Source organism: Littorina saxatilis, linkage group LG15 (assembly GCF_037325665.1).
Source record: "Littorina saxatilis isolate snail1 linkage group LG15, US_GU_Lsax_2.0, whole genome shotgun sequence".
Taxonomy (NCBI): domain Eukaryota; kingdom Metazoa; phylum Mollusca; class Gastropoda; order Littorinimorpha; family Littorinidae; genus Littorina; species Littorina saxatilis.
Window position 1 is genome coordinate 23239090 of NC_090259.1, and position 26735 is coordinate 23265824.

Sequence of the window (26735 nt, forward strand, 5' to 3'; positions counted from 1 at the left end):
CCCTTCTTTGTCTCTGTTACTTCAGTATGGGTATATATGTTGTATTTTTATAGCTCAATAAATACATCATGGACTCCAAAAAATATATGATAGTGCAGATTCCGATTTGGGCAAAGGACTACTTTCCTCCCGACCTTTGACCTCGCTCGCGCCGAACAATGTGACACATTTGTATGAAGTTCTAAAATCGTATTGCACGGCTCAGAAAACCATATCAGTTGCACGCAAAAATGAATCTCAGAACTGATCTGATGTATGAGATGCAATAAGCAAAAGTTTCTTTCATTATGAAAGCAATGCAGGTCGAAAAAAACGAACATTCAACTTACAAGATAACCAGATGCTAGCGAACCAAAACAAAAACACGAGTACCCTCCCCTTGCATCGTTAGCAGACGACTTTTGAGAATCTGTCGGTAGTGTGTTTTGCCGGTGTGCGCCTTCAGCTATCAAACATCGGCTGTTTCACGTGTTTTGCGAGCAAGTCTACTCTTTTGCCTGGCTCTGCAGTAAGTCCACATATTTTTCCGTAATCCAGTCATATTCCTTCAAAATGCAATCAATCGGCGGTGACAGACGTGTCGGTCGCGTTTTCCTCTCACCCATACCAGTTTAAGTTCATCCATGCAAACACACTCGCAAAACAGTTTATCACGTAGATACATTTCAAATAGGGAGCAAATGGTTAAATCTAAACCTACATATTTGTTCCCTAAGATTTGCTTCTCTGTCAATAAGCCTAATTACACACGTTCGAGAAAAACAACGTGGAATCAATTCTGAATCGAGTAAGCCAAATGGGTCCCAAACCCGTTTCGCCCGTTCTGCCGACCTGAAACGCAAAACAAAAGAATTGTGCGCTTCAACTAACTTAATTTCTATTCGACTTCATTACTTTCTTGCAACTTATGAACCTTTACTTAAAGCTTTTAAATGGTCTGAAAGTAGTGTTACCGCGTACTTATCGATGCACTCATTCGTTTTATTTTTTCAGCGACGGTCACTTAGTTTAAGGTTGCAAAAGGGCTAAGTCTCGCTGGCAACAGTTTTACCCTGCACAGATCGCAACAGTGCCGCTAGTAGTCTACACTTTGTGTTTGATGGTAGAATGGGATATACAGATTACAACACTCGTGGTTTTTTATATGGCTTGTATTTCAGTCAAGACCCAGCGGGAATATCAATCGAGAGACACTCGCCAGAGGCTCGTGTCTCCCGATGATATTCATCCGCTGGGTCTTGACTGAAATACAAGCCATATAAAAAACCACTCGTGTTGTAACCTATACATATATACTCGTAATCTGCACAACCTAGTTTTTACTTGTTTGGCCGTTGTCCCCTGCCATTTCGGCAGTCATTCTTTGTTTTTGGGATATGCATGCTGAATGTTTTCATGTTTTGTAACCCACAGAACTCTGACATGGATTACAGGACCTATTGTGTGCACACTTGGTCCTTGGCTTTGTGTGTACACACAAAGGGGGATATTAGGCACTAGCAAGTCTGCACATAAGTTGATCTGGGAGATTGGAAAAAGCTCAGCCCTTAATCCACCAGATGCATCCTGGATTGAAACCCTGAACACGGACAGCCCTGAACTATTGCGTCTGTCATTTTGAAACGACTCGTTAGCCATCAAGTACAGCAATATCGCTGCATCAGACAAAAGTAAAACACATGAAGCAAACACAAAGCAGGCTGTCACCTTTTGTTCTTGCAAACAGAGTCTGCGAATTCTCATTGTCATCTGAAACAAATAGGACAATAGTTAACATCAATATCCCAGCCCTGTCACTGCTGTTATGGCAGTACACTGTATATTCAATTATACTACCACACACTCCCTGCCCAAAGAAAGCAGCACATTTATTTCATCATTGTTTATTTGGGCTTAAATGACGCAAGCACCTTGATGCGAACCTTTTGGCACCAACTCATATCCACTTTTTAATCAAGCTAGCACAACAAAAATACTGAGGAGAAAAAATACCTCCCTCTGCACGTCAAAAATCATAACATTCAGGTTTCTGTACAAACAAGGACACAATTTTCATTACTTAATACTGAAAATGAACGGGTGAGTTTTTGTATGTGAAACCAAAAGCTATATAATTATAATAAAGTGAACGAGTTCTCACCATCAGACTCGGCATGATGAGATACACCATCCTCATCCCCATCATCATCCTCCATTGGCAAGCCAAAAACCCTGCAACGGTTGATATATAGATATTAACAACATTGTGAAGATTGGTTTCATAGACAAATTTGAGGAAATTGCCATCTTGGCAAAATTCAATCAATCAATCAATCAATATGAGGCTTATATCGCGCGTATTCCGTGGGTACAGTTCTAAGCGCAGGGATTTTTTTTATTTTTTATTTTATTTTATGCAATTTATATTGCGCACATATTCAAGGCACAGGGATTTATTTATGCCGTGTGAGATGGAATTTTTTTACACAATACATCACGCATTCACATCGGCCAGCAGATCGCAGCCATTTCGGCGCATATCCTACTTTTCACGGCCTATTATTCCAAGTCACACGGGTATTTTGGTGGACATTTTTATCTATGCCTATACAATTTTGCCAGGAAAGACCCTTTTGTCAATCGTGGGATCTTTAACGTGCACACCCCAATGTAGTGTACACGAAGGGACCTCGGTTTTTCGTCTCATCCGAAAGACTAGCACTTGAACCCACCACCTACGTTAGGAGAGGGGGGAGAAAATTGCTAACACCTTGACCCAGGGTCGAACTCGCAACCTCTCGCTTCCGAGCGCAAGTGCGTTACCACTCGGCCACCCAGTCCTCAGAAGTTTAAGGACATTTTGGGTGTCTCCTTCTCCCCTCAATATAAAAAGTTTGTCAGATCAAACGACATCCCTGAACATGAAAACTTGTTCTCAGCATGAATGAAGATATGCAGGCTAAATCAAATACAAACCTAAATGTAGAGATCAAAACGAGTAATACTCGGGAGTTTCAATATATTTGTAAGGTAGCCTCTTACTAAACTATTTCAATATTCATAAGGACTCACATAGAAAACCAATCCCTAAAATGGGCGATGCTTAAAATAAGCACTATACTTGAGTTAGAAATCCTAAATGCAAATATTGTTTATGTCATGATAAAAATTGAAAACAATCTTGTTTAAACCAAATGGACGATGGCTTTTTCAAAGCTAACAGTAACCTAACCCCCACTGCAGCAAACACCAACACACTGCACATCAACCCACCTGAAGAGAGTGATGGGACAGAAGTGCTCTTTGCCGTAATAGTCTACCATCTCGATGCGCACAAACTTGACGTAGGGGGAGTTCATCTTGAGGGGGAACGGCTGTGGAACCTTGTCTGGCGTCATTTCAAACGTGCCGTTCATCAACCACTCTTTGGCCGGGTACCTGGCGGAAAGATAATAATAATAATAATAATAATAATAAATCACTTTTCTATAGCGCAAGTCCCGATTCACAGCTCCAAGCGCTTTCATGAAAGGCGTATTCCTTCCTGTGTAAAACAATTCCACTCACCATCTTAGAGCTGCCTAAGATTTCACATGGAGTAAGACCATCCCTCCACTAGAACAGTGTGGGTTTGTTTTGTTTTCTTGAATTTTTGTGTGTGGATGAATTAATTTCTCAAAAAGCCTGTGAAGATCTGATATGGTGAGCAGAAGTATTTTCACGGGAAGGACGGAGCCTTTAATTTGTTAAAAGACTACATGCATCAGCAAGGATGAACAAAATAACTTTGAATTCCTTCCAGAATTTGACATCGTTTTCTCCAAATAGTTAGCACCATGCAATCCCCCTTTTTGAAACCTCCAAAAACGTGAGAAAAGTCTTTCTTTCCTTATTTGGTGTTTAATGTCGTTTTCAACCACGAAGGGTTATATCGCGACGGGGAAAGGGGGAAGATGGGATAGACCCACTTGTCAATTGTTTCTTGTTCACAAAAGCACTAATCAAAAAATTGCTCCAGGGGCTTGCAACGTAGTACAATATATGACCTTACTGGGAGAATGCAAGTTTCCAGTACAAAGGACTTAACATTTCTTACATACTGCTTGACTAAAATCTTTACAAACATTGACTATATTCTATACAAGAAACACTTAACAAGGGTAAAAGGAGAAACAGAATCCGTTAGTCGCCTCTTACGACATGCTGGGGAGCATCGGGTAAATTCTTCCCCCTAACCCGCGGGGGGACATGAGAAAATACGGTCTTTAAAAAGAAGGGAGTCTTGAAATGGAGGTACATTTACAGACAGACATGGACATACATTTTGTTCAAATGTGCAAAAAAGAAAGAAAGATGGAATAAGAAAGACTATATGATGTACCTGTCGTAGAGATAGAAACGGAAGGTGTGTGGCTGGGAGGAGAAGAGTTCCAGGCTGGCAAGTTCCACCATCATCACGCTGACTGGTTCACACAGCTCCACCACAAACCTGTTGACATCAAACACACAGCTCAGTCACTGCATCCTACACAGCATAAAATGGGTCATTTGACCTATTCTACCCATCATTCAAATATAACCGAAAGGTGACAACCAGAAGGTGATAACCTTAACAGAATGGCAACAGAAAATAGACTTTTTTTCTAATCCTTTTCAAGCTGAAATTCAACTCTGTGTTCACACACAAAATTTCAATTGAGCCCATCAGAGGTCAACCTAGCATCATGCAGATCATGGGAACCATGTGGTAAAGACTCTGTGCATAATCAAGCAGTAAAGGGAACAGCAAGTACTGGATCAACACTGGCACAGTAGATAGCGATTCAGACACTTGATGGAATTTTGAAGTGTCTAGTAATCATACAATCAACAAGTCATTTTTTTAAAGAGATGGACCAGTCTACTGCAGTCTTTACCAACAGATCAAGCGGCATCAGTGAAATTGTAAATCCTGCATCCATAGAGACTTACACTCTAAAATCAGCATTCTTGTCATTTAAACTTTACAGTCTCTTCAAAACCTTTACAAAACTGTCCCATCTTACCACAAGGGCTTATTAATTACGGTCATTTCTTAATTACCATTTCTTGGCACTGCAAGGGTTGATCATGTACTGGTCCCTGTTGGCTGTCAGCATGTGGTTGCCATTCTCCATCTCTGGGTTGTAGGCCACGATTTTTGCTCCGCATTTGTCTGAAGCGTAGTTCACCCTCAGCTTCTGACTGTTCATGACCGGCACTGTCTGAGACTCTCCTTTGCTGCTGTCTGCAAGTTATGCAAAAGTAATTATGGTGTTGAACATCTCAAGAAAAACAAGTTACTCACAGCGATTTTCAAATGTTAATTTTTGTCACAAGAAAAAAGTTTCATATTTATACACATCTGTCCAGAAGTTTAATGGGAATCGCTCTACACACACAGTGACACACACGCACACACAGTGACACACACACACACACACACTCCCCACACACACACACACAACCCCCCCACACACACACACAACCCCCCCCACACACAACCCCCCCACACACACACACAACCCCCACACACACCCCCCACACACACACAACCCCCCCACACACACACACACACCTTCTAGATTCCCTGCAAAACATTCAGTCAAGTAAAAATTGAATAAATGTAAAGGCATAGAAACTGTGTTTCAACTACTAGTAAAAATGTGTATGAACAGCTGGCAGTCAGTAGCCCCTCGCAGTAGAACCTTTGCTTGTTTACCTTTGTTTGCATGTAGCAGGCATATATATGCCTGTGTTGAAGGGTTTGTTTGTATTTTTGGCGTGTGCTGTATCAATTACCATGGGCGATAGCTATTGAAGTTTGCTTAATCAATAAGTGCCTCTGGTTTCCCCAAAGCAAAGGTTCTACTGCGAGGGGCTACTGACTGCCAGCTGTTCATACCATGTCCCCACTATACCTGCCTGGGTTAATGAGTTGAACTGTTACTGAACAAGCTTCCAAGCAAACAGCTTCAAATCGTACACAGGACGTACTGTGCTACACTCTCACCTCACTTTTATCCACGAAACTTAAAATGAGGCATACAGTGGAACCCACCTTAAAAGATACCCCCCCCCCCCCAATTTAATAGTAAAATGTTCCCCCTTTTTAGAAGCTTGATTTTTAAAGGTCCTTGTCTACATTTTTATACCGAAATCGCCATTTGACCATTAAAATGCAGAGTCTATTATCTACAACTATCAACAATACACCCCCTTTCGATCAGGAAAGACGAAGCCAGTGTAGCCGTTTGAAAATTCATTGTAGTATTCCAGCGTAGTACTCATAGTAGGATATCCTTATTTGGAAAATGCCAAGCGCAAAACTCCTCTCAAATCCCGTGCATTTTGTGCGTTTAAAAAAAAGCGTGGACAGTGCTCCAGTGTCAAACTGTTGCTGCACTTGTTTGGGCGTGGCTATAAGCATAGTGACATGAATTTGATTGGTCAGTATTTTTTGGCAAAGCACATGTTCTCAGCAAACAGAAAACAAAATAGTGGAAGCGTGAGTCACGCTACCCAAAAATAAAATCTTTTTTTACATATTTTTTTTTTCTATAACTTTTTTCCCCATGGTTCATTCATCATCTAACATAACTTTTTAGCGAAATCTAACCATAAGATTATTGAAAAAAAGCAAAAATGTAGACGACCACCTTTAAGAGCTTCTGTCACTAACCCCTGTAAATTTGCCTCCATGTTAAGGAACCCTCCCCCCACCCCCTTTAAAAGGCATGATTTTCTCAGATTTAAGCAGGTCTTCCTCCTTCTTCCATGGGCTGAAACTCCCACGTTCACTCACGTTTTTGCATGAGTTGGTTTTAAAATGTATGACTGTTTTTACCCAGCCATTCAGGCAGCCATACGCCTAAACTAAAACAGGTTTTAAAAGGGGGGTTCCACTGTTTCAAGCAAAACAACAGCCAGTACCAACCTTTGGCCAACTGCTTCGTTTTTTCATTCTCCTTCTCTTTCTCCAGCTCTTCCTCCAACACTTTCTTCCGCCATTCCCCAAACGTCTGAATGTCTTCCGCCACTGGCACCCCCTCCTCTTCCAGGATTTTTGGCGGCGTGCCGATATTGAGGCTCTCATCCACAACCATGCCCCCAGTGCCGAACACAAAGGATTGCTCCGCGTTTGCTTTGAAGTGAAGTTCGCTGGATGGATCGGCTTCTTGCTTTGCGTCATCTTGTGGCTGTTCATCTGTTGCGACGTGAGTTTGGAACAGCGCTGGATCCTGTGCCTCCGTGTTTTTGGCAGGTTGGTTCAAGCTGAGGTAATGATAATTAAATTTGAAACAGTACATTACAAAATAAGGAAATAACAACAGAAACTTGTAAGATGGTGAGACTGAGCGACAAAACACACACACACACACAGAGGGTTTAGTCTGGAAGAAAAAGACAATGGGACATTTGTCCCCCTCAACCAAAAAGCGCAAAGCAGGCTAGGCGGTCTGAAAATGCTTTTGTCGAAAGATGCATAATAGTTAGAGAGAGAGAGAGAGAGAGAGAGAGAGAGAGAGAGAGAGAGAGAGAGAGAGAGAGAGAGAGACAGAGACAGAGACAGAGACAGGACAAAATAGAAGCAAGTTGTTCGACACTTTTGCCCCTTTCGACGCCATCTTCTTCTGTTGTTTCAATGCGAACATCACCTGAGGTTGATAGGCGAGGCAGCTGAAAGGATATCTTTCCTTGACCGGGAAGTAACTTTACTTTTTTCTTTGGAGGTATTGCTTTTTTACGTGGGTGTGTGTTTCGATAGATATCGTGTGTGTTGATAGTTTCCACAGAGGATTGGTTGAATACTAATGAGTAACATTTTAAAAGTCAATCACAGCGCGTTTCACAAACTCACAAGTTGCTTGGCTTGGCGCGCGTTTTTGCTTAGGTCTTTCCGAACGCTGTACTCCCGTGAAAAGTGTGCATGGGGTTGCGCAGTGGTACGTAATCTCAGTGCGCCCTTTGACGCACTGAAGGGAATTCCAATGGGACATTTTGAGATGCTATGCGCCAATGGCGCACGGCGCACTAGTAAATGAAACTCTGCACACACACACAGTAACATGCATGCAAATGCGCAGACAAACACACAACCTGGAAAACCCAACTTGTTTTTATGTCTAGCAAGATACACTACAACGAATTGTGTGCCAGTGTGCGTCAAAGGAACAGCCTCCACCCAACAATCATGCCAGGTACATACCTTTTAGCGGAGGTAACAGCAGGTGGCACAATGACACCTGGAATTTCATCAAATAGTGCAGCAGGCGTCTCCCGCTTTTCTGCCAATTTTTCTGGGGGACCATCTTTGACGTCTGGAACAACAGCATCTGGAAAATGCTGTGTATCCTTTTTGGCGGTGTCTGCTGTTTTGATGACATTTTCTTTGACACTTTCTTCGTTTCCCGCTTTGCTTGGCACCTGTGTTATGATTCTGCAGAAGTAGAACACAGTAAGAAGTGCTGCCAGTGGGAGTGTGGCCTGCATGCTTAACCACATAAAAATTCAACTGTTTGTGCTTCTTAATTGCATTTTTACCTGCAAAGTCCCAAGTGGAAAGAACCACAGTGAGTGTGCACACAATTGTCAGCCAAAGACATAACCCTAAAATTCATGAGTGGTAAGACATCGGCCTCCTAATCGGGAGGTCGGGAGTTCGAATCCCGGTCGCTGCCGCCTGATGGGTTACGAGTGGAGAGTTTTCCCATCTCCTAAGTCAACTTATGTGCAGATCTGCTAGTGACTTAACCCCCTTCGTGTGTACACGCAAGCACAAGACCAAGTGCGCACGGAAAAGATCCTGTAATCCATGTCAGAGTTCGGTGGGTTATAGAAACACGAAAATACCCAGCATGCCTCCCCCGAAATCGGCGTATGCTGCCTGAATGGCAGGGTAAGAACGGTCATACACGTAAAAATCCACTCGTGCTAAAAACATGAGTGAACGTGGGAGTCTAAGCCCATGAACGAAGAAGAAGAAGTTCCGGCAATGTTCCCAAGGATAAGGGCAGTTCTTGGCATCTGTTTTTCCCTGTGGTGAAAAAGTTTGACAGTTCTTTTTTTTTTAGCAGTTTGAAAGTAGTCACTGAGTTTGGTAGACTGCTACGCCACACAATATCCTTGTCAGTGTAAAAGAAAACTCCACCTCACTGAGTACACAGACTGCTGTTACTGTTTTAGTCTCCTGTTAGTTACTTGAAATCATGGTGAAGAGATATCTTTTTTAAATTTTTTATTATAGTCTTACACTCAGATAAAAAATGTCCCCTTCGAAAAAAAACAACTTTTCTCTCACACACAGTTTGATAAAAAAAAAAAGTACAAAAAAATCCTGAAGAGTGGAAAGTTTTCATTGAGAAAAAAGTTTCCTCTTTGTTTTAGTGCTGTCCGATGTGGGAAGACTAGACAATAGGTAGCGTGGTTCACTGACACTTCCTTTATGTATAAAACAGCAGACCACATCACATGCAATAAAATTGTCTGTCTCCGCAAGAAACACTTCCTTAACGATACACAAAGGATAGTACAACTTCCTTAAGAATACATGTATATAAAAGGATATCTGGCCTACAAACAGTAGAGTTTTTACTTTCTCTGAAAATATCACATAAAAAAATCTTCTGTAAAACGAGAAAGTGCAGATTTGGGCTGTGCATCTAACAGCTAGGCTATGCTCGTTGTGTGCAACATGCTGTATTAACTGCCAGTATATATATATATTATAACACACCCAAAAAATGTGTTGGAATTGTTGCGAATACCAGTAACCGTGTTTTGAAATGAATGAGTTGAAAGAAAAAAAAGATAATGCTAATATAGGTAGTAATATTGTCTTCTTCTTCTTCTTGTCGATCACTGGTAGTAATATTGGAAAAGAGCTGTAAAACAACACACCACAACACACTGGCGACATATGCAACATTAAGCCTCTTAATTAACTGTTCGTTAATTAATTGTTCGTTATTTGAAGCCTAAACAAAAATATAGGACAAGGCAAAATATGTTTTGTACCTGAATTAAATTGCTAGGGCATGCATGCATGAAGGCCTGCTTCATCTGAAAACTCTTCATTACCATAATTAAAGCAACACATGATAATTAACTAATATATATTAGATATATATGCGAAAGATTAGAAGACAACTTTCTGTTATTTGAAGGGATCTAATAGTTATAATAATGATATATAAGATTGTTATTCCTTTTGGCAAGGTTGTTGCCATGATCAATCAGTTTTCTCCAAGTTTCGAAAGCGTACATTTGTATTTGCCAGTCTACAGCATCACATTTTCCTCACTGTTAAAAAGTTAGGCGGGCGGGGATGTAGCGCAGTCGGTAGCGCGCTGGATTTGTATCCAGTTGGCCGCTGTCAGCGTGAGTTCGTCCCCACGTTCGGCGGGAGATTTATTTCTCAGAGTCAACTTTGTGTGCAGACTCTCCTCGGTGTCCGAACACCCCCCCGTGTGTACACGCAAGCACAAGACCAAGTGCGCACGAAAAAGATCCTGTAATCCATGTCAGAGTTCGGTGGGTTATAGAAACACGAAAATACCCAGCATGCTTCCTCCGAAAAACGGCGTATGGCTGCCTAAATGGCGGGGTAAAAAACGGTCATACACGTAAAATTCCACTCGTGCAAAAAACACGAGTGTACGTGGGAGTTTCAGCCCACGAACGCAGAAGAAGAAAAAAAAAGTTTGGCAATTCTGCTGAAATGGTTTTTTTTATCATTTAGAATTAATTTCAGCGTTTTGCGGACTGTCGATATACGATGCCAAACGACATGCCTGTTTTAGTGCTAGAGATAATTTCATGCACTTGGTCAGTTTTCCAGGCTGCTGTGGTGTAAACTTCTATTATTCAAATTAAAAAGCTTAATAAAGTTACTTGAAAATCAAACGCACAGATTGTCTTAAGGAGCTTGTGAGCTTGTGTTCAACACGTGTTTGGGCACGTCATTCGCCAGGACACACCCTGCTCACTTTCACTCAAGGACAGGCTGTAATATTAGCGCTTCAGCTTTCCTGCATTGACGTTACAATACAGGCACAGTCCTTCCCATGAACACGGCATAAATAAATCCCTGCGCCTTGAATATGTGCGCGATATAAATTAAATAAAAAATATTTTTAACAAATTAAAAAAATCCCTGCGCTTAGAACTGTACCCACGGAATACGCGCGATATAAGCCTCATATTGATTGATTGATTGAGTTCTGCTAACTAATCTCAGATCTGGCCAGGTTTGTACCTGGGATAAGGCTATACCCCCCACTTGGACACATACCAACAATCAACAGCCTTGATCCTCTCTGAACAGTGTGGGACCCTTTAATTAAAGGCACAGTAAGCCTCCCGTAAACCATCACAGATACTGTCAGGCTTTTACACACAGTACAAACACCCTTTCGTTTAAACACTCACCGCTTGAGAACATCCTAGGTGCACTCCGTAAAGAGCGAGCAATCTTCAAAGAATTTATTTGTGCGTGGTTTATCTTACCCCTGAGCCATCGTGAACCCGTGTGATCTAGTTTCCCCTTTTCACAATGTGGTCGTCAGTTAGTCATTTGCATGTTACTCGATGCGAGCTTATCTGCAATAGCACGTTATTATGTACCTCTGACTATGCACGAAACAAACAACTGTGGTTCACAAGAACTCTAGCGATGGCTTTTGACTGTTGAGAGGAACTGGCGATAGGCATAAACCGTCGTCTGCTACGAGAACCACGACCTTGCGTGACCCCGCTTCCGGGCTTTTCTTTTTTCAAACTTTCAAAACTTCGAATTGTACTGATCTTGTTTTGATGAAAAAAGAATTCTTTATGATTTCAGAATGTTTGTGTAACAAGCTGTCAATTTATTATTCAGATTTTAAAAGTTAGGTCTAGCGCCAAAACGCACCACGGTCCGATTGTCTCTGACACAATCCGCAAAATTAATTCTTTAAAATTAGCTCGCTCTTTACGTAGGACACCTAGGATGTTCCCGTTTGGTGAGCGTTCAAATGGAAGGGTGTTTGTACTGTGTGTAAAAGCCTGACAGTATCTGTGATGGTTTACGGGAGGCTTACTGTGCCTAAGTTAATTTATTTCTAAACGGACAAACAGTGGCAATCTTCAAAAATTAAATTTCCCATGTATGATATAGTGTCAGCCATATTATTCAGATGAGAAGGACAGTGCCTTTAATATTTGCGGCACTAACCTTTTGAACATCTGTTTCACGCTGGATCCGTTATCATTATATCAAGCTGCCACTTTCAGTCCTTAAGTTATGACGGAAAACTTAATCCCTTGATATCGATAAGCATAATCAATAGACAGAGAAACCTTACCCTTGCAGTCTAATCCAGAGTGTGAAAGTGTGTGGGCTTGATGTGATGCATGATTTTATTGATATATATATATAATATATTATCATACCAATTACCAGGAAGCGTAGTCATGTGCTAAACAGCTGTGAATATCTTTCACTCTCAAATAGCTTATGGGTTTGGTGTGAAATTAGCATTCTACAGAACTGTCAACTGGATGTTTAGAGGAAATATTTCCGAAGAAATGTACACTGCTTACCGATCACCGCTTCCATAATCACTCTCCTCTTCTGAGCTGTGGCAAAGTGTGCTTACCTTGCAGTTTTCAAGCGGCGCCACTCTAGTCAACATAAGGCGCAATAAAAAACAAACCAAAACAATGACTGGAAGTGGAATGCATCTATTGTGTCATACATCTTTACCTGTCGGTGTCATCTCTAAGGTTCGTCGCCTTCTCTTTTACGTCCGCCTCCTTGTTTGTTGCATCTTCTTGCAGGACGGCCTTTGGTGGCTCTGTTGAACCATCTTGTTTCTGTAAACACAAAAGTAAAAATCAATTGGACAATTAACATCTAAATTATGTAAAATAAGATATTTTTGTACGGAACGTAAATTAAGGCACCTCCGTTTGTAAGCCCTAATATCTCAGAAGAAAAGCTGATTCCCATTTTTTTTTTTAAAAACGAATAAAAAAGTTTTTTTAAATTAAAAACATCTAACTGATCAATATGCATGGGAAAGTCCATGATAGGATCAGCTTGGGGAGAACAGAGGTCCAATTATGTCCGAGATAGAATAAGAATCAAGATCGGCAACCTTAATTTTCTTCCACTTTGCAACCCCTGCACCCTTTCTTTCAAATTCAGCAAGGGTTTGGGTTTGTTTGTGACTATTTGTGGGACTGGCAAGAGTGCAGAGTTCTTTCCAATACATTTAAACATTTGAAAAATATATTAGTTTATTACATTAGTCCCTGCGATGTGAGACCCCTCTGTTCAGAGGGAACCTGCCATGAAAGGACACCTTTTGTTGTCCCTTGGTCTATTACCAAAGTATACCTGTTATGACAGGACACCTGCAATGTAGGGACACTGTTGGCAGGTCCCAAGAGTGTCCTTTCATCACAGGTACCACTTTATATATATATATTCACTTTATACCACTTTATATATTATCAACTCATAACTTTTCTAATTACAATTTTCTTGACAGTGTCTCTTGAGTTGATTAAACATTTCATCGCGGTTGCAGGCAGACTTAATCATCTCCAAATGACAGCATTAGGCATTCTTATAATCTTATCAGAATGGGGGAGCCAAATATAGAATGTACAAATTTATAATTAATGTTTGCAACATAATACAAGTCCTTACTTCCTAATCCCTCCTACACAACCAAGCTTAGTAACTCTAGGACCTGTCAACAGTTAATTGAATACCTGAAAGAGGGGCAATAAAAATATCATATAATGATAAGCCAGCGCAGCTGTTTCTTACACACCAATAACACATTAACAACTTACGCACTTGTTCACACAGATACGCATGCACACTCACTAGCTAGAACTAGTAGAAGGAAGAAGAGAAAAATGGTTCAATCGTTCGCCTCTGGGTGAACGGGCCTCTAACTGTTAAAGCTCCTGCAATCTGAATGGAAACGGAACAAATCTGGCTGATGGGCTTTTAATCCAAGATCTATAGATGATAACAGATGGTTTCGACAAAACAAATTGCAGGTTGTGGTTTGAGGTTGCTGTTAGGTTGGTATGAAGGAGGGCATACCCTTTCAAGACCACAAACTAAAGAGAGTGCACTTAAATGTACAGCACTGATAACACCAACAACACTGTCCAAACAGACAGAAATAAACATGTTTACAAATATTTTACACAAGCGGGTATTTTGTATGGGTTGCGAAACAGTGAATACTCTTGCTTTTATTGCTCAGGCAAACTTTCCCATGTGACATTATTGGCCAGTCACTACTGAGGAGTTTGTCTATAAGGGACAGAAAAATCTTTTAATACTTATCAGAACTTTGATATTTGCTTGACAGGGAAATAAATCCCTCACTGAACCCGGGGTTACACCTGTGGCAGTGACAGTTTTGTGTAACCACAGTAATTCATACCTGTCAAGTCCTACGCATTCTGCATAATTCTTACGGATTTTCGGTGTTTTTGGGGTCCTACGTCGTATACCTCAAACCATACGCATTTTCAGCATTAAAAAAAAAAAAAAATAAAAAAAATTTTTTTTTTTTTTTTTTTTTTGCTGGCATGGAGTGATGGACTGCCGTTCATTCATTTCTGAGGAGGAGCTTGCAACAGCCACACAACAGAAGTTCTGGCATGATGTGCGCCAGTTCTACATGGCCTGTGTGAGGAAAATGTTGAATAAATTTCCATTTGGCAGTGAAACCCTGCAACACCTTCAAGTGCTGGATCACAGTCTGGGAGCTGACACACTGACTGCCTTCTTACAGGTCAAAATTAACTCTGATGCATGCTGCCATGATTTTAAGGTGACTGGCAGCATGATTGACAAAGCAAAGATTTGCACAGATGAATACAACAAAGAACACAAGTGACAAGTGACAAAAAAAATGAACGAACAAGAGTGCAGTGTAAATGTATTACATGTAGTGGTAAATAAAGAGCAGTTTGTGTAGAAAGGAATTTATGTGTTTTACTTTTAGTTTGCGAAAAACAATCTGATTGGTTTAGTGTGTATGCGTGAGAAGTTGAATTTGTGCGTTTAACCACATCCTGATCCACGCATTAACTATGGTTTTTGATCCCCAACTATGGTTTCTTATGCCATTTACTATGGTCAGAGGCCAAAAGTACTTGACAGGTATGGTAATTGCAGGGTTTCACTTACTAGTGCGCCTTGCCATTGGAATTGCCTTCAGTGCGTCAAAGGGCGCACTGAGATAACGTACCACTGCGCCACCCCATGCACACTTTTCACGGGAGTACAATGTTCGGAATGAGCTAGGCAAAAACGCGCGCCAAGCCGAGCAACTTGCGAGTTTGTAAAATGCAATGTGATTTGCTTTTAAAATGTAATTCATTAGTGTTCAACCAATTCTGCGAACTATCTGTGCTTGCGCGATTGGTTTAAACACAATTTTATTCAAAATACATGACATGAAACAATTGACAAAAATGCAGCTAGGACACGAACTCAAGCAAATGCTTATTTGACGTGACCATAACAATGCTAAGTTACACAAGTTTTCATGATGGTGGACAACACAATTATTAACCAGAAGAACAAAATGTAGGAGGGGGGTATGGGGAACTTAATCAAAACAGGAGGATTTACCTTGCGCGATTACCTCTGTGAAAACTGTCAACAGAAGCGATATCGATTGAAACACAGACAAATTTATACACACACACACTAACCGGATACACGGGCAAATTCTCACATCATCCTATGGCACTAAATAGCACTATTTTTCATCTTTCGACAAAAGCATTTTCGGATTGCCCAGCCTGCTTTGTGCGTTTTGCCTTCGACTATGTAATGTCCCATCAGAATTTGGTTGAGGGGGACAAATGTCCCATTGTCTTTTTCTTCCAGGCTTAACCCTGGTAATGGGTAATTTCCCCCTACATCTGTAATGGAACCTGAGGCATCGATCCTTTCAACTTCAGACCAGGTCGTAAAAGGGAGCGAGTCTTAAAACTGGAGTAGATTTACAGTCATTATGAACACAAAATTTGAAAACGCAAGGTTTAAAAAGAGGGAAGCCTTGAATTAAATGGAGGGGGTCTTATTATTAAACAAAAGGAGGGTTTTGCTAGACATGCCTACCCAACCTACAATACATGTATTGGCGTGGCAAAAGTACCTGTTTCCATGCCTTACACTTAGCGCCAAGAGCACAGCGCCCAAGATTCTCTGTTCCCATTCACCCCACTAGAAATAGAATTTCGTATCATGTACAGAAACATCTGTCATACTGCTGTGCTAAGTTCAACACAAGTATGGTATCCCCTGGTAGCCAAATATTGCTAGTTAAATGCACTGCAGCACTGTATAAAGCCAAGATTGACCAAACTCGCCCAAGCATACAGGAAAGTGATAACATTATATAACAGCCGCTTCTGTCTTTGTGTGCAAGTTTAAAGGCCCAACCTGCCTTGTAAACAGGGTCTGCCTCCTATCTCAGACCTGGTCAGGCTTTTTACATAGGATAAGAGCATTCCTCCACTTGGTCACATACCAAAAATCAACACCCGAACTCCATTCTGTGGTGAGTTGGATTTTGTTGATAAATTTAAATTTCCATAAAATTAACAGATACCATTGCCTTTGATGTCATTAAATTTAAAAGACTACCACTGTGCTCAGAGATCATCCAGGCAGTTCATTTGTAGTATGTACATGTATGTGACCAAGTGGAGGGATGGTCTTATCTGACCAGATCTGAGAAGGTCAGGCAAACAGTTTCCAGAGGTGCAGTGGTCCTTTAGTTTAATGCAATCATGGTAATGCCTCTTGCAATGACCTGCTGGTATTAATACATGTACTAGCAAGTAGCAATGCATGCCATCTGTCAGTGAGTGTGTGTTTTGGATTTCAATCAATCAATCAATGAGGCTTATATCGCGCATATTCCGTGGGTACAGTTCTAGGCGCTCTGCAGTGATGCCGTGTGAGATGAAATTTTATACGGCCAGTAGATTGCAGCCATGTCGGCGCATATTTACCTTTCACGGCCTTATTCCAAGTCACACGGGTATGGTAGACAATTATTAACTGTGCCTAAGCAATTTTGCCAGGAAAGACCCTTTTGTCAATCGTGGGATCTTTAACGTGCACACCCAATGTAGTATACACGGGGGGTGGTTCGGACACCGAAGAGAGTCTGCACACAAAGTTGACTCTGTGAAATAAATTTCCGCCGAACCTGGGATCGAACTCGCGCTGACAGCGGCCAACTGAATACAAATCCAGCGCGCTACCAACTGAGCTATATCCCCGCCCCGGATTTATTCCAAATAAGTTTTTTTTTACTTCTTGTCAGTTGAAAAAAATACGATGCAATGCGCACTTCCATGACTGAGCCTGACTGCTATACATTTTAATTGAAAGCCAGTACTTACTTCCTATTTAAACTCTCAATGGCTTGTTAATATGTCATCAGTGGGCTGACAGAGACACAATTATTATTATTATAATTAAGTCAGGTATGCATTCAGTGATTCACTTCATTGTTCGTGATATATATAAACGACATATTATCAAGCTATCTGGTACAAATGCCAATGCTATCAGTAGGCGACATCATCACAATGAGGGCTGACTGTCACAATAGAAAAGCCAGATGCACAGAACTGATAGTGATAGAAGCAGCAGTGACCACATGAGCACTTCATACTTCAAATGGTGGTCAGTGTGCCAGCACAAATGTATACATTACATACATATACTAGCTGTTACTGCTAGTGAATACAACTAAGACTAAGAACAGAAGTACTAGCCAATATCATGGAGAATATTTTAAAATGTATATCTATATTTATATATCTTACAGTAAGAACCCGTACCTAGGGAATACGAGTAATTCCTGAGCATTTTAGTGAATACACGTAATCCCCGTTTCACTCAGGGATTTCACGAAATGTGTGACATCGGTCAACACGCAACTTAAGTGCTCGTTTTTTAAAATTACACAGTTTTCAAATGCGATACAGAAAAATATCAAACCTTAACTGTTTTTAACGGACAAAAGTTTACTTTTCTTCATCAAAAGTTTGAATTGAAATTTAGTTAGGGACAACAGATCTACCTACAAAATTTCACTAAGATCGGTGAAAAAATGGCGTTTAAGTTACGGTTTTTCAAACTGCCAAAACTTTGGTTTTTGTCTTGAAAAGTATGTTATGATATTCAGTTAGAAACAACAGACCTACTAACCAAATTTCACAAAAATCGGCTTAAAAATGAGATTTAACGGACTTTTAACTGCCAAAAATATTGCTTTTTTCTCTTGAAAAGTATGTGTTTCAGTTTAATTAAGAACAACGGACTACTATGCCAATTTTTGTGACAATCCAACTTTAAATTACAAAATGTCACACTCTCCGTGCCAAGATTGAAGACGCCCACACATATATCTACGGCTTCTGTGTGTGTGTGTGTGGGCAACACCTGTGGACTGTAGAGTTCTGTTTGTGATGTGGTCTGGCGGCTTTGGTGTGTCTGTATGTTCGGGCCTTCCTTTGAGAAGCCATAACAGTTATTATAGGGCTTAGAAATATGCTCTAAAATTCTCAATCCCGTTTGAGTGGACTTCGCCTTCAAAGGTGATTGTGGTGTTTCGGCACTCGGTTACATTTGGCGTCGTCGACAGGGATGGGACTCCACATGAAATGTTCAGGCCACTGAATCATTTTCGTGCTGTTCCCATTCCACCAACCTGGGAGGGACCTAAGCTTGGCGGGTCCATGGTTCGGAACTTTGGGGACAAAGTTCATTCAAAAGGGGTCGAGTGTGACAGGGAGACTACCGTCGCCCTTTACAGCAGACTCTGCAGAGTTGTTCGCCTTAGAAGTTGTGGGCTTTCCTTGCATGTACCCGTAAGTTGTCCTCACTGTAAAAGTGCAAAGGTCGAATCTATTTATCGAAAAATCCACTGTCATCTATCTCTATATATTTATATATAGATAGATATATACGGCTTCTGTGTCTGTGTGTGTGTGTGTGTGGAGGCAACACCTGTGGATTGTAGAGTTCTGTTTGTGATGGGGTCTGGCGGCTTTTGTCTGTCTGTATGTTCTGGCCTTTCAGAAGCCATAACAGTTAATATAGGGCTTAGAAATAAGCTCTACAATTCTCAATCCCGTTTGAGAGGACTTCGCCTTCAAAGGTGATTGTGGTGAACCGCCACGCTGTCTGTCTCTGTCTCGCGATTCACCCAGGCGAAGCCGGGTATTCCTCTAGTATATAATATATTAAGAAGAAAATAATAAATAATATGTTTTTAGTAACAACAAAGAATCCGACTGTATGTATATAATTATAAATTTATATAATTATAATATCAATTGTGTTTAACTTAAAAAAAATATATGAGGCATTTATATAAATTATACACACATGTATACATGTACATTTTAAAGTAGGCTGCCTTGTGTCAATCAGATTCTGTTTGTACTACAGACAGAAGCGCTTTTGATGTTATTCTTGTTTTACTTGAGACCGGCCTAATTCCTCCTTACTGATTTTTACAATCTCAAATAGTGCCAACAGCTGAACAAAGATCCATATACTGTATATCACAGCTGTGCAAAAATGACAACAAAATACAACACAAGGAAAACGCTTCCACCAGGTACTACATTGTGCTATTGTTGAAAGACCATGGGCACTAGCTGAGGTCGGCTTTTGTGGCTTCTCCTTCAATTCTTTTGGGTCGACCAACCGTGAAGGTCCACATTCACAGCGCTGTTACATTAGATTACTCAATTAGTGAATATTTGTATACATGTTTGTATTGTAACCATGTGTAGAAGAAAATTACACAATTGTTTCTTGTGGGCTGCAAACTTTGAAGCTATGGAGAAATCGCATAGAAGGCTATGTAAGCTTTTCAGCTTCAGAAAGAATTAAGAAGACATCAAGATTTCATGATTTTTTTTCCTCTTCATATAAATTTAAATAATGAGAAAACTTCATACTGCCACAACAATTTCCATGGTTTATAAACTTACTACCACAGCAATTTCCATGGTTTATAAACTATCTCAATACTTGTCAACATGCCACTGTGTTAGTAGGAGTGTTGAATTTGTATTAACTTCATGCTACATTTGACTCGGAAATAAAGTAGCCTTCTTTTCATAATACATGTAATTGATTCTTCACAGTTTCGTCTTCCCCCTGTACTGTAATGTTTGTGTGCATGTGAGGGTACTAGCACTAGCAGGTATGAAAAGCTGAAATGTTACAGCGGTACCCGTAATGTACTACCCCTGCAATATTTGTACATTCCTTTATAATCAAGTTTATCCCCTTGTCTAACAGATCAACCAACAAGCTCCCATCAGAACAAGGCACCCACAATGCAGGTGCACACTTTTTATGGGTCCAAGAAGTGTACTCACAAAGCATGTGTAATAGTATTGGTAGCAGTTTGCAATGAAAAGAGACCTTTGGGACCAGCCAAAATTGTCCCACATTGCAGGTGTTCTCTCATGACAGGTATATTTTCAATCTAGACAATTGTCCTTTCATGGAAGGGTCCTGGCATCACATACACTGCTTACTAGTAGTAGTACATAACATGCACCATGATGCAGGTTCAATGAATCATGTTTTTTCCCTGCCTTTTTTCTCTCACACATACTCACCACTACAGACTCTGCGCTTCTACGCTCAGGGCGCCTGTCATTTCCATTGACGCCATTCACTTTCGAATCCTCTGATGAAACAACCGATGCCGTATCCACCGCTGGTTTTGCACCACTATTTTTTTCAAGGGGTCCTTCATCCTCCTCAGCATTACTTTTCACACTCTTGTCAAAATCACTGGATGTTCCCTGTGCCTGCTGAGGTGGATCCCCCTGAGGGCCTGGAGTCCCATCTGTCTTTTGATGGTTGGAATCTGCTGGCACTTTGCCATTCCCTTCTACAGCAGGGCACCTGTCAATATGAAACAAAATTGAACAGGCGTTCTAAAGGCTGATGAACTTGAAGAGGGAATAAAAGCTAAGTGTTCAAAATGATACGCATGAGCTGCAACTAGTGCAAGATACAGTAGTACCTGTAATAAAAGGATACCCGGACGTTTTTTTCATTTTTTCGATAAATGTCTTTTATGACGTCATATCCGGCTTTTTGTAAAAGTTGAGGCGGCACTGTCACACCCTGATTTTTCAATCAAATTGATTGAAATTTTGGCTAAGCAATCTTCGACGAAGGCCGGACTTCGGTATTGCATTTGAGCTTGGTGGTTTAAAAATTAATTGATGACTTTGGTCATTAAAAATCTGAAAATTGTAAAAAAAAAAAATTTTTTATAAAACGATCCAAATTTACGATCATCTTATTCTTTATCATTTTCTGATTCCAAAAACATATAAATATGTTATATTTGGATTAAAATCAAGCTCTGAAAATTAAAAAAATTAAAAAATTATGATCAAAATTAAATTTTCGAAATCAATTTAAAAACACTTTCATTTTATTCCTTGTCGGTTCCTGATTCCAAAAACATTTAGATATGATATGTTTGGATTAAAAACACGCTCAGAAAGTTAAAACGAAGAGAGGTACAGTAAAGCGTGCTATGAAGCACAGCGCAACCGCTACCGCGCCAAACAGGCTCGTCACTTTCACTGCCTTTTGCACTAGCGGCGGACTACGTTCAATTTCATTCTGTGAGCTTGACTAAATGTAGTAATTTTGCCTTACGCGATTTGTTAAATTCTGTATTATAAACATCTATACGACTAGTGTCTGTGTGTCTGTATGTGTTCGCGATGCACGGCCAAAGTTCTTGATGGATCTGCTTCAAATTTGGTGGGCATATTCAGGTGGACCCCGGACACAACCTGGTCGATGAGAATTTTCAATACGTGCTCTCAGCGCGCAGCGCTGAACCGATTTTGGTTTTTTGTATAGATCCACTAGATCCATTCCCAGTAACTCTTCCTTATCTTCTCCAGTGTTTTGCGCGTTTATCTCCCTTCCTTCGTGTGGCATCAATCCATATTCCCGTTACTATTTTTAGAAGGTCACTGCACTGTCCAGAACGCGGCTTTCCTTGCATGTACCCGTAAGTTGTCCTCACTGTAAAAGTGCAAAGGTCGAATCTATTTATCGAAAAATCCACTGTCATCTATCTCTATATATATTTATTCAGGGTTCATACAGACACCTGACAGTGAAATTCAAGGAGTATTCAAGGAGTTTTCAAGGAGAATTCAAGGAGTTCAAGGTCAAATTGCATAGGTGTACACGTGGAAAAACTTTCATCAACCATGCATTCAAAGCTCAAACCAGAAACGTAAAGTAAAACAAAAACATTTATTTACTTTTTTAAATTAAAAAATTTTTAAAAGCACTTTCCACCCGGCATGACTACGATTTTCGACCGGCGATGGCTTGAAACGCTGTCACAATGAATCGACACACTGCTTCTTCAGAAATGGCGCTAAAAGCTACCCGGATGAAGGGGAAGTAATCGGTTTCAACTTCCCTTCGCACGATGGCAGACGACACACGACTTGCACCCAACACGCACACAATCGATATAAATTGCTGAAAAACTTTAATATTAACATTTTTTTTTTGCCTGCACTTCAGAATTCAAGGAGGTTGAAGGAGGTTAAACACAAGAATGACCATTTTCTCCAAATTCAAGGAGATTCAAGGTCCTTGAAAAGGGGGGTTGAAAATTCAAGGAGATTCAAGGAGATTCAAGGAGCGTATGAACCCTGTTTATTTATATATATAGATAGATATATATACGGCTTCTGTGTGTGTGTGTGTGTGTGTGGGCAACACCTGTGGATTGTAGAGTTCTGTTTGTGATGGGGTCTGGCGGCTTTGGTGTGTCTGTATGTTCCGGCCTTCCTTTGAGAAGCCATAACAGTTATTATAGGGCTCAGAAATAAGCTCTAAAATTCTCAATCCCGTTTGAGTGGACTTCGCCTTCAAAGGTGATTGTGGTGTTTCGGCACTCGGTTACATTTGGCGTCGTCGACAGGGATGGGACTCGACATGATATGTTCAGGAATGGCATTATGGCCACTGAATCATTTTCGTGCTGTTCCCATTCCACCAACCTGGGAGGGACCTAAGCTTGGCGGGTCCATGGTTCGGAACTTTGGGGACAAAGTTCATTCAAAGGGGGTCGAGTGTGACAGGGAGACTACCGTCGCCCTTCACAGCAGACTCTGCAGAGTTGTTCGCCTTAGAAGTTGTGAGCTATTTATAGCTAGCTCGCCAGGCAACACCTGTGGATTGTAGAGTTCTGTTTGTGATGGGGTCTGGCGGCTTTTGTCTCTCTGTATGTTCTTGCCTTCCTTTGAGTGGGCACAAACTGGTGGATGAAAATGTTCACACGTGCTCTAAGACGGCGAACCGCCACGCTGTCTGTCTCTGTCTCGCGAAACCTCTAGTGTCTATATATATATTCTGTTTCTATTGATCTGTCTTAGTCAAGTTAGTGTCTGCCAGTTTAAATTCCTACTGCCATAAATAGTTGGTTCTCAGTCACATTCAGTGTGTGTCTGGCTACATCTTTTGGCTCAAAAGTTACTCACAGTACACACTAACTCTCATTGTGTGGCCAATAACAAAACCAAGGAGACTTGTCTAGCAGTAGCAATTTTGCACCAGGACTAGGAGTGGGAGACTGACCGTAAAACCTGCCTACAATTACCTGCCAGCATAAATCACAAGGCGCTACATGTACACAAGTACCCCAGCTTACCTTGACATGAAACGCATTTAGAAATCCACTAACCGAATTTCTGCCAGTCACAAAAGGGGGTGCGTCTACATACCCAAGCCAAGGTCCTATTCAGGCTATTGCATTAGCATTATGCGATAGACACGTGTGTCTGGCTCACTAAATTAGCACACTTTAAGTCTTAACAAACAGACATCGGCTTCAAATTCAAGGACATCTGAGATAAAACATAGTTTTAATGTTCTTGTTGGAATTCAAGCACTGACAGCGTGTCAACTGTTTTATTTTAAATGTGAAAATTCAAGGCTTTTGGCAGACGATTTTCATCAAGTGTCGGTCACAGACAAAACACCAGTCACCACAACATTCAGTTCAAATCGTTTTCTGGACGATCGGAAGCCTCCACTCACCTTAAGATGCCAGCAGAGAGACACGTTAAAATAAGAATGATGTATTTTCGCCGCATAGTTCATAGTTTCTTGCGCGAATGAAGAATAACCTGCAATAACATGACAACAGTCTCTGAGCTTCTCAGCTCTGTTTGAACTGCCATAACATGGGCCTCTTCCTGCGAATCTGACGTGTACTTCCTCACTGCGCATGTGAAATGGGCTATCTCCTCGTCATCGAGTCAAATCGAGGCCAGAAGGAAATCCCTTGCTGCAGGTTGCACACAAACAGGTGTGAACTTTGATTTTGTTTACAAAGGGCAGCGTTACGATTATCCGATTATCGATGAGCAACGTGTGCTTCGCAGGTTAAGTGCTTATTGTACAGGTGTTTGTGGAAGACACGTGTCAAAGATGATCAATGCATGGCATTTGACAGCAAGCACAGATACAACTGTGGGGCATATGTATGTCACACTCACAGCGTTATGAAAACTTTTCCGGTCTCTCAATTTCCACTTTCTCATCCCGCCTGCCATTTTTCATTTGAGGGGATAAATATGAAGACTGTACATTTTCAGCAGCACGTTGATGGGGTGCAGTTGTTAAACACATAGCATGATTTGCTGACCTTGTACCTCGTTGGAGACACTTCCGGATTTCTAAAAGTGAAAGTAGACATGGTCAAAGAAAAAAAAGTGGACAAAACGCCCACGCACATACACTAACGAGTGAGCACACACGCACACACACACATAGGTGCGCACACATTCATTCATTGTCCAGAAAAAAACCTTATGCTGTTGTAAACCAGTGAAAGATTAGTAGTTCTTTCACAGTTTACTAGTTAGCTGCTCTGAGAAACTTCTATATCAACTCAAGGGGAAGAACTGTGGCTGTTCTAAAATATTTGATGATTTGAATTACTTCCCTTGTTTGGTTCCAATTCGTTTTTTACCATTTTGTTTTGTAAGGTCTAAAGTTGTATTATTGTTTAGTTATGCTTTACTTGTACTATTTAGTAATGATTTAATGATGTTTTAGAATATTATTATTAGAAAATTTGTTTTAGTTTAAGAGTATAGACATGTCTTGGATCCCAGTTTTTAATAACCAGGAATGTTATAGTTTATAGTTTTTGGGAACTTTAAAAATATATTTAGTGTTTAGAAATTATTTGAAAGATGCTTAATTGAAGCTTGGTAATTTTAGTGAATATTTGGAAATGTTGTTTTATTTGTTAAGAGGTAAACTGTTCTAAATTAATAATTACCTTTGGGTTTCTACAAGACTTGAATCTTCCTTTCCTTGAGAATCTGACTGAACCAGCTGATCCAGCCCAAATTTGTCCTGAATTATAAAACGTTTTATTCCTAAACCAGGTAAGAAATGGCTTAAATATTAAGTTAGTTTGTTTCTAATATGTATTGTGTACTGTTTTGAAAAGTTATATGAGGTGGCACTTTTTATTCTTGAAGGATTCTTGGGATTGAAATTAATTATGAGATTCTGGGAAAGATGCCAGAAAGACCATGTGGTGTCTGAGCAAAGTGATGGTATGAAGTTGTAGAAGAAATGAATTGTGACATGATAGGTTAGTGTTTTTACTATAATGTTTTGATTATACAAGATGTCTTTTTATGTATCAGTTGTGAGTAATAGTTGATTATTATTTTAGGACTATATTTGATAAAACTTGATTTTCCTTTGTTGCATGATTTACTTACATGGTGCCTGGCCATGTGGTTTTCCTAAAAGTTTCAAGATGTTGTTTGTTCTTGTTTTGAGGCATAGAAATGATAAGTGTTAACAACTTATTCATTTCTGCAATTAATTCAAGTTGATTTGTCATTAATTTGGGTATTGCATAACTGTTGTTGTGCGGAGCACAGGAAGACTGAAGTATTTGTTTTGTGTGGATTGTTCATGGTTGTAAGAAATGGAACATAGGCACTGTATTGAGATAAGAGGAATCACCACGCGAACTGAGATTAAGTCTGCACAGTTGTTTTGTTAACTGTCGGCTTTATGAGAGATGTAATTTCGAGTGTGCACTGCAACTGGTTACATCAAGAATAATTTGAGACATCAAGTGAATGTCTTAGGTTTTCTGTAAGGGTGATTATGCTTATAGCTAATCACTAAATGGATGAAGTATAGTTTTGATTGACTCTGCTTGTAGCTGTGTCTGATATAGTCTTAACATAACTTCTATCTATTATGGAGGAATCATTGTTATCACAGACAAGTGGGGCTGTGGTTTAGACAATATTTCTGATTGGGTTGGATTCCATATATCATGTATTACATGATATGATATTCCTAGTGTATTCCATTCTTCAGTCATGACAATAACATTGTATTGTTTACGTATTGTGTTGTATCATGTGTTATGTTCTTTTTGTTTTGTTCTATGGTGTATAAAAAAGTGTTCTAGTGAAACTGAAATTTTATCTTGATGATTGTTGAATTATACTTATGCTGTGTTGTTTTATTTTCCAGGGGTAACCTTTTTGTTGTTGATCATCGATCAGCAAGCGTTTGATTCACGATGGATATTTTTTGGTCTAGTGGACCCCTGGTTGTGTCT

The 26735-nt window shown here is 40.3% G+C and overlaps 2 protein-coding genes across 2 annotated transcripts in view; one reads left to right on the plus strand and one right to left on the minus strand.

The window, feature by feature from the left end:
- Window positions 1-24340, minus strand: part of LOC138948847 (SUN domain-containing ossification factor-like) — a 41181-nt gene extending 16841 nt beyond the window's left edge. The window contains exons 1-10 of the mRNA XM_070320471.1: window positions 24167-24340; window positions 20689-20980; window positions 12743-12852; window positions 8207-8437; window positions 6935-7272; window positions 5062-5245; window positions 4361-4468; window positions 3253-3417; window positions 2141-2211; window positions 1708-1749 (exon numbers count right to left, since the gene is read on the minus strand). Coding sequence (XP_070176572.1) covers window positions 1708-1749; window positions 2141-2211; window positions 3253-3417; window positions 4361-4468; window positions 5062-5245; window positions 6935-7272; window positions 8207-8437; window positions 12743-12852; window positions 20689-20980; window positions 24167-24222 — 1597 coding nt within the window. The 5' untranslated portion in view covers window positions 24223-24340. The remainder of the gene's footprint in view (window positions 1-1707; window positions 1750-2140; window positions 2212-3252; window positions 3418-4360; window positions 4469-5061; window positions 5246-6934; window positions 7273-8206; window positions 8438-12742; window positions 12853-20688; window positions 20981-24166) is intronic.
- The window catches only part of LOC138948848 (kynurenine formamidase-like), a 41303-nt gene continuing 38894 nt past the window's right edge, over window positions 24327-26735 (plus strand). The window contains exon 1 of the mRNA XM_070320472.1: window positions 24327-24437. The gene's annotated coding sequence lies outside the window, so the exon portion shown is untranslated. The remainder of the gene's footprint in view (window positions 24438-26735) is intronic.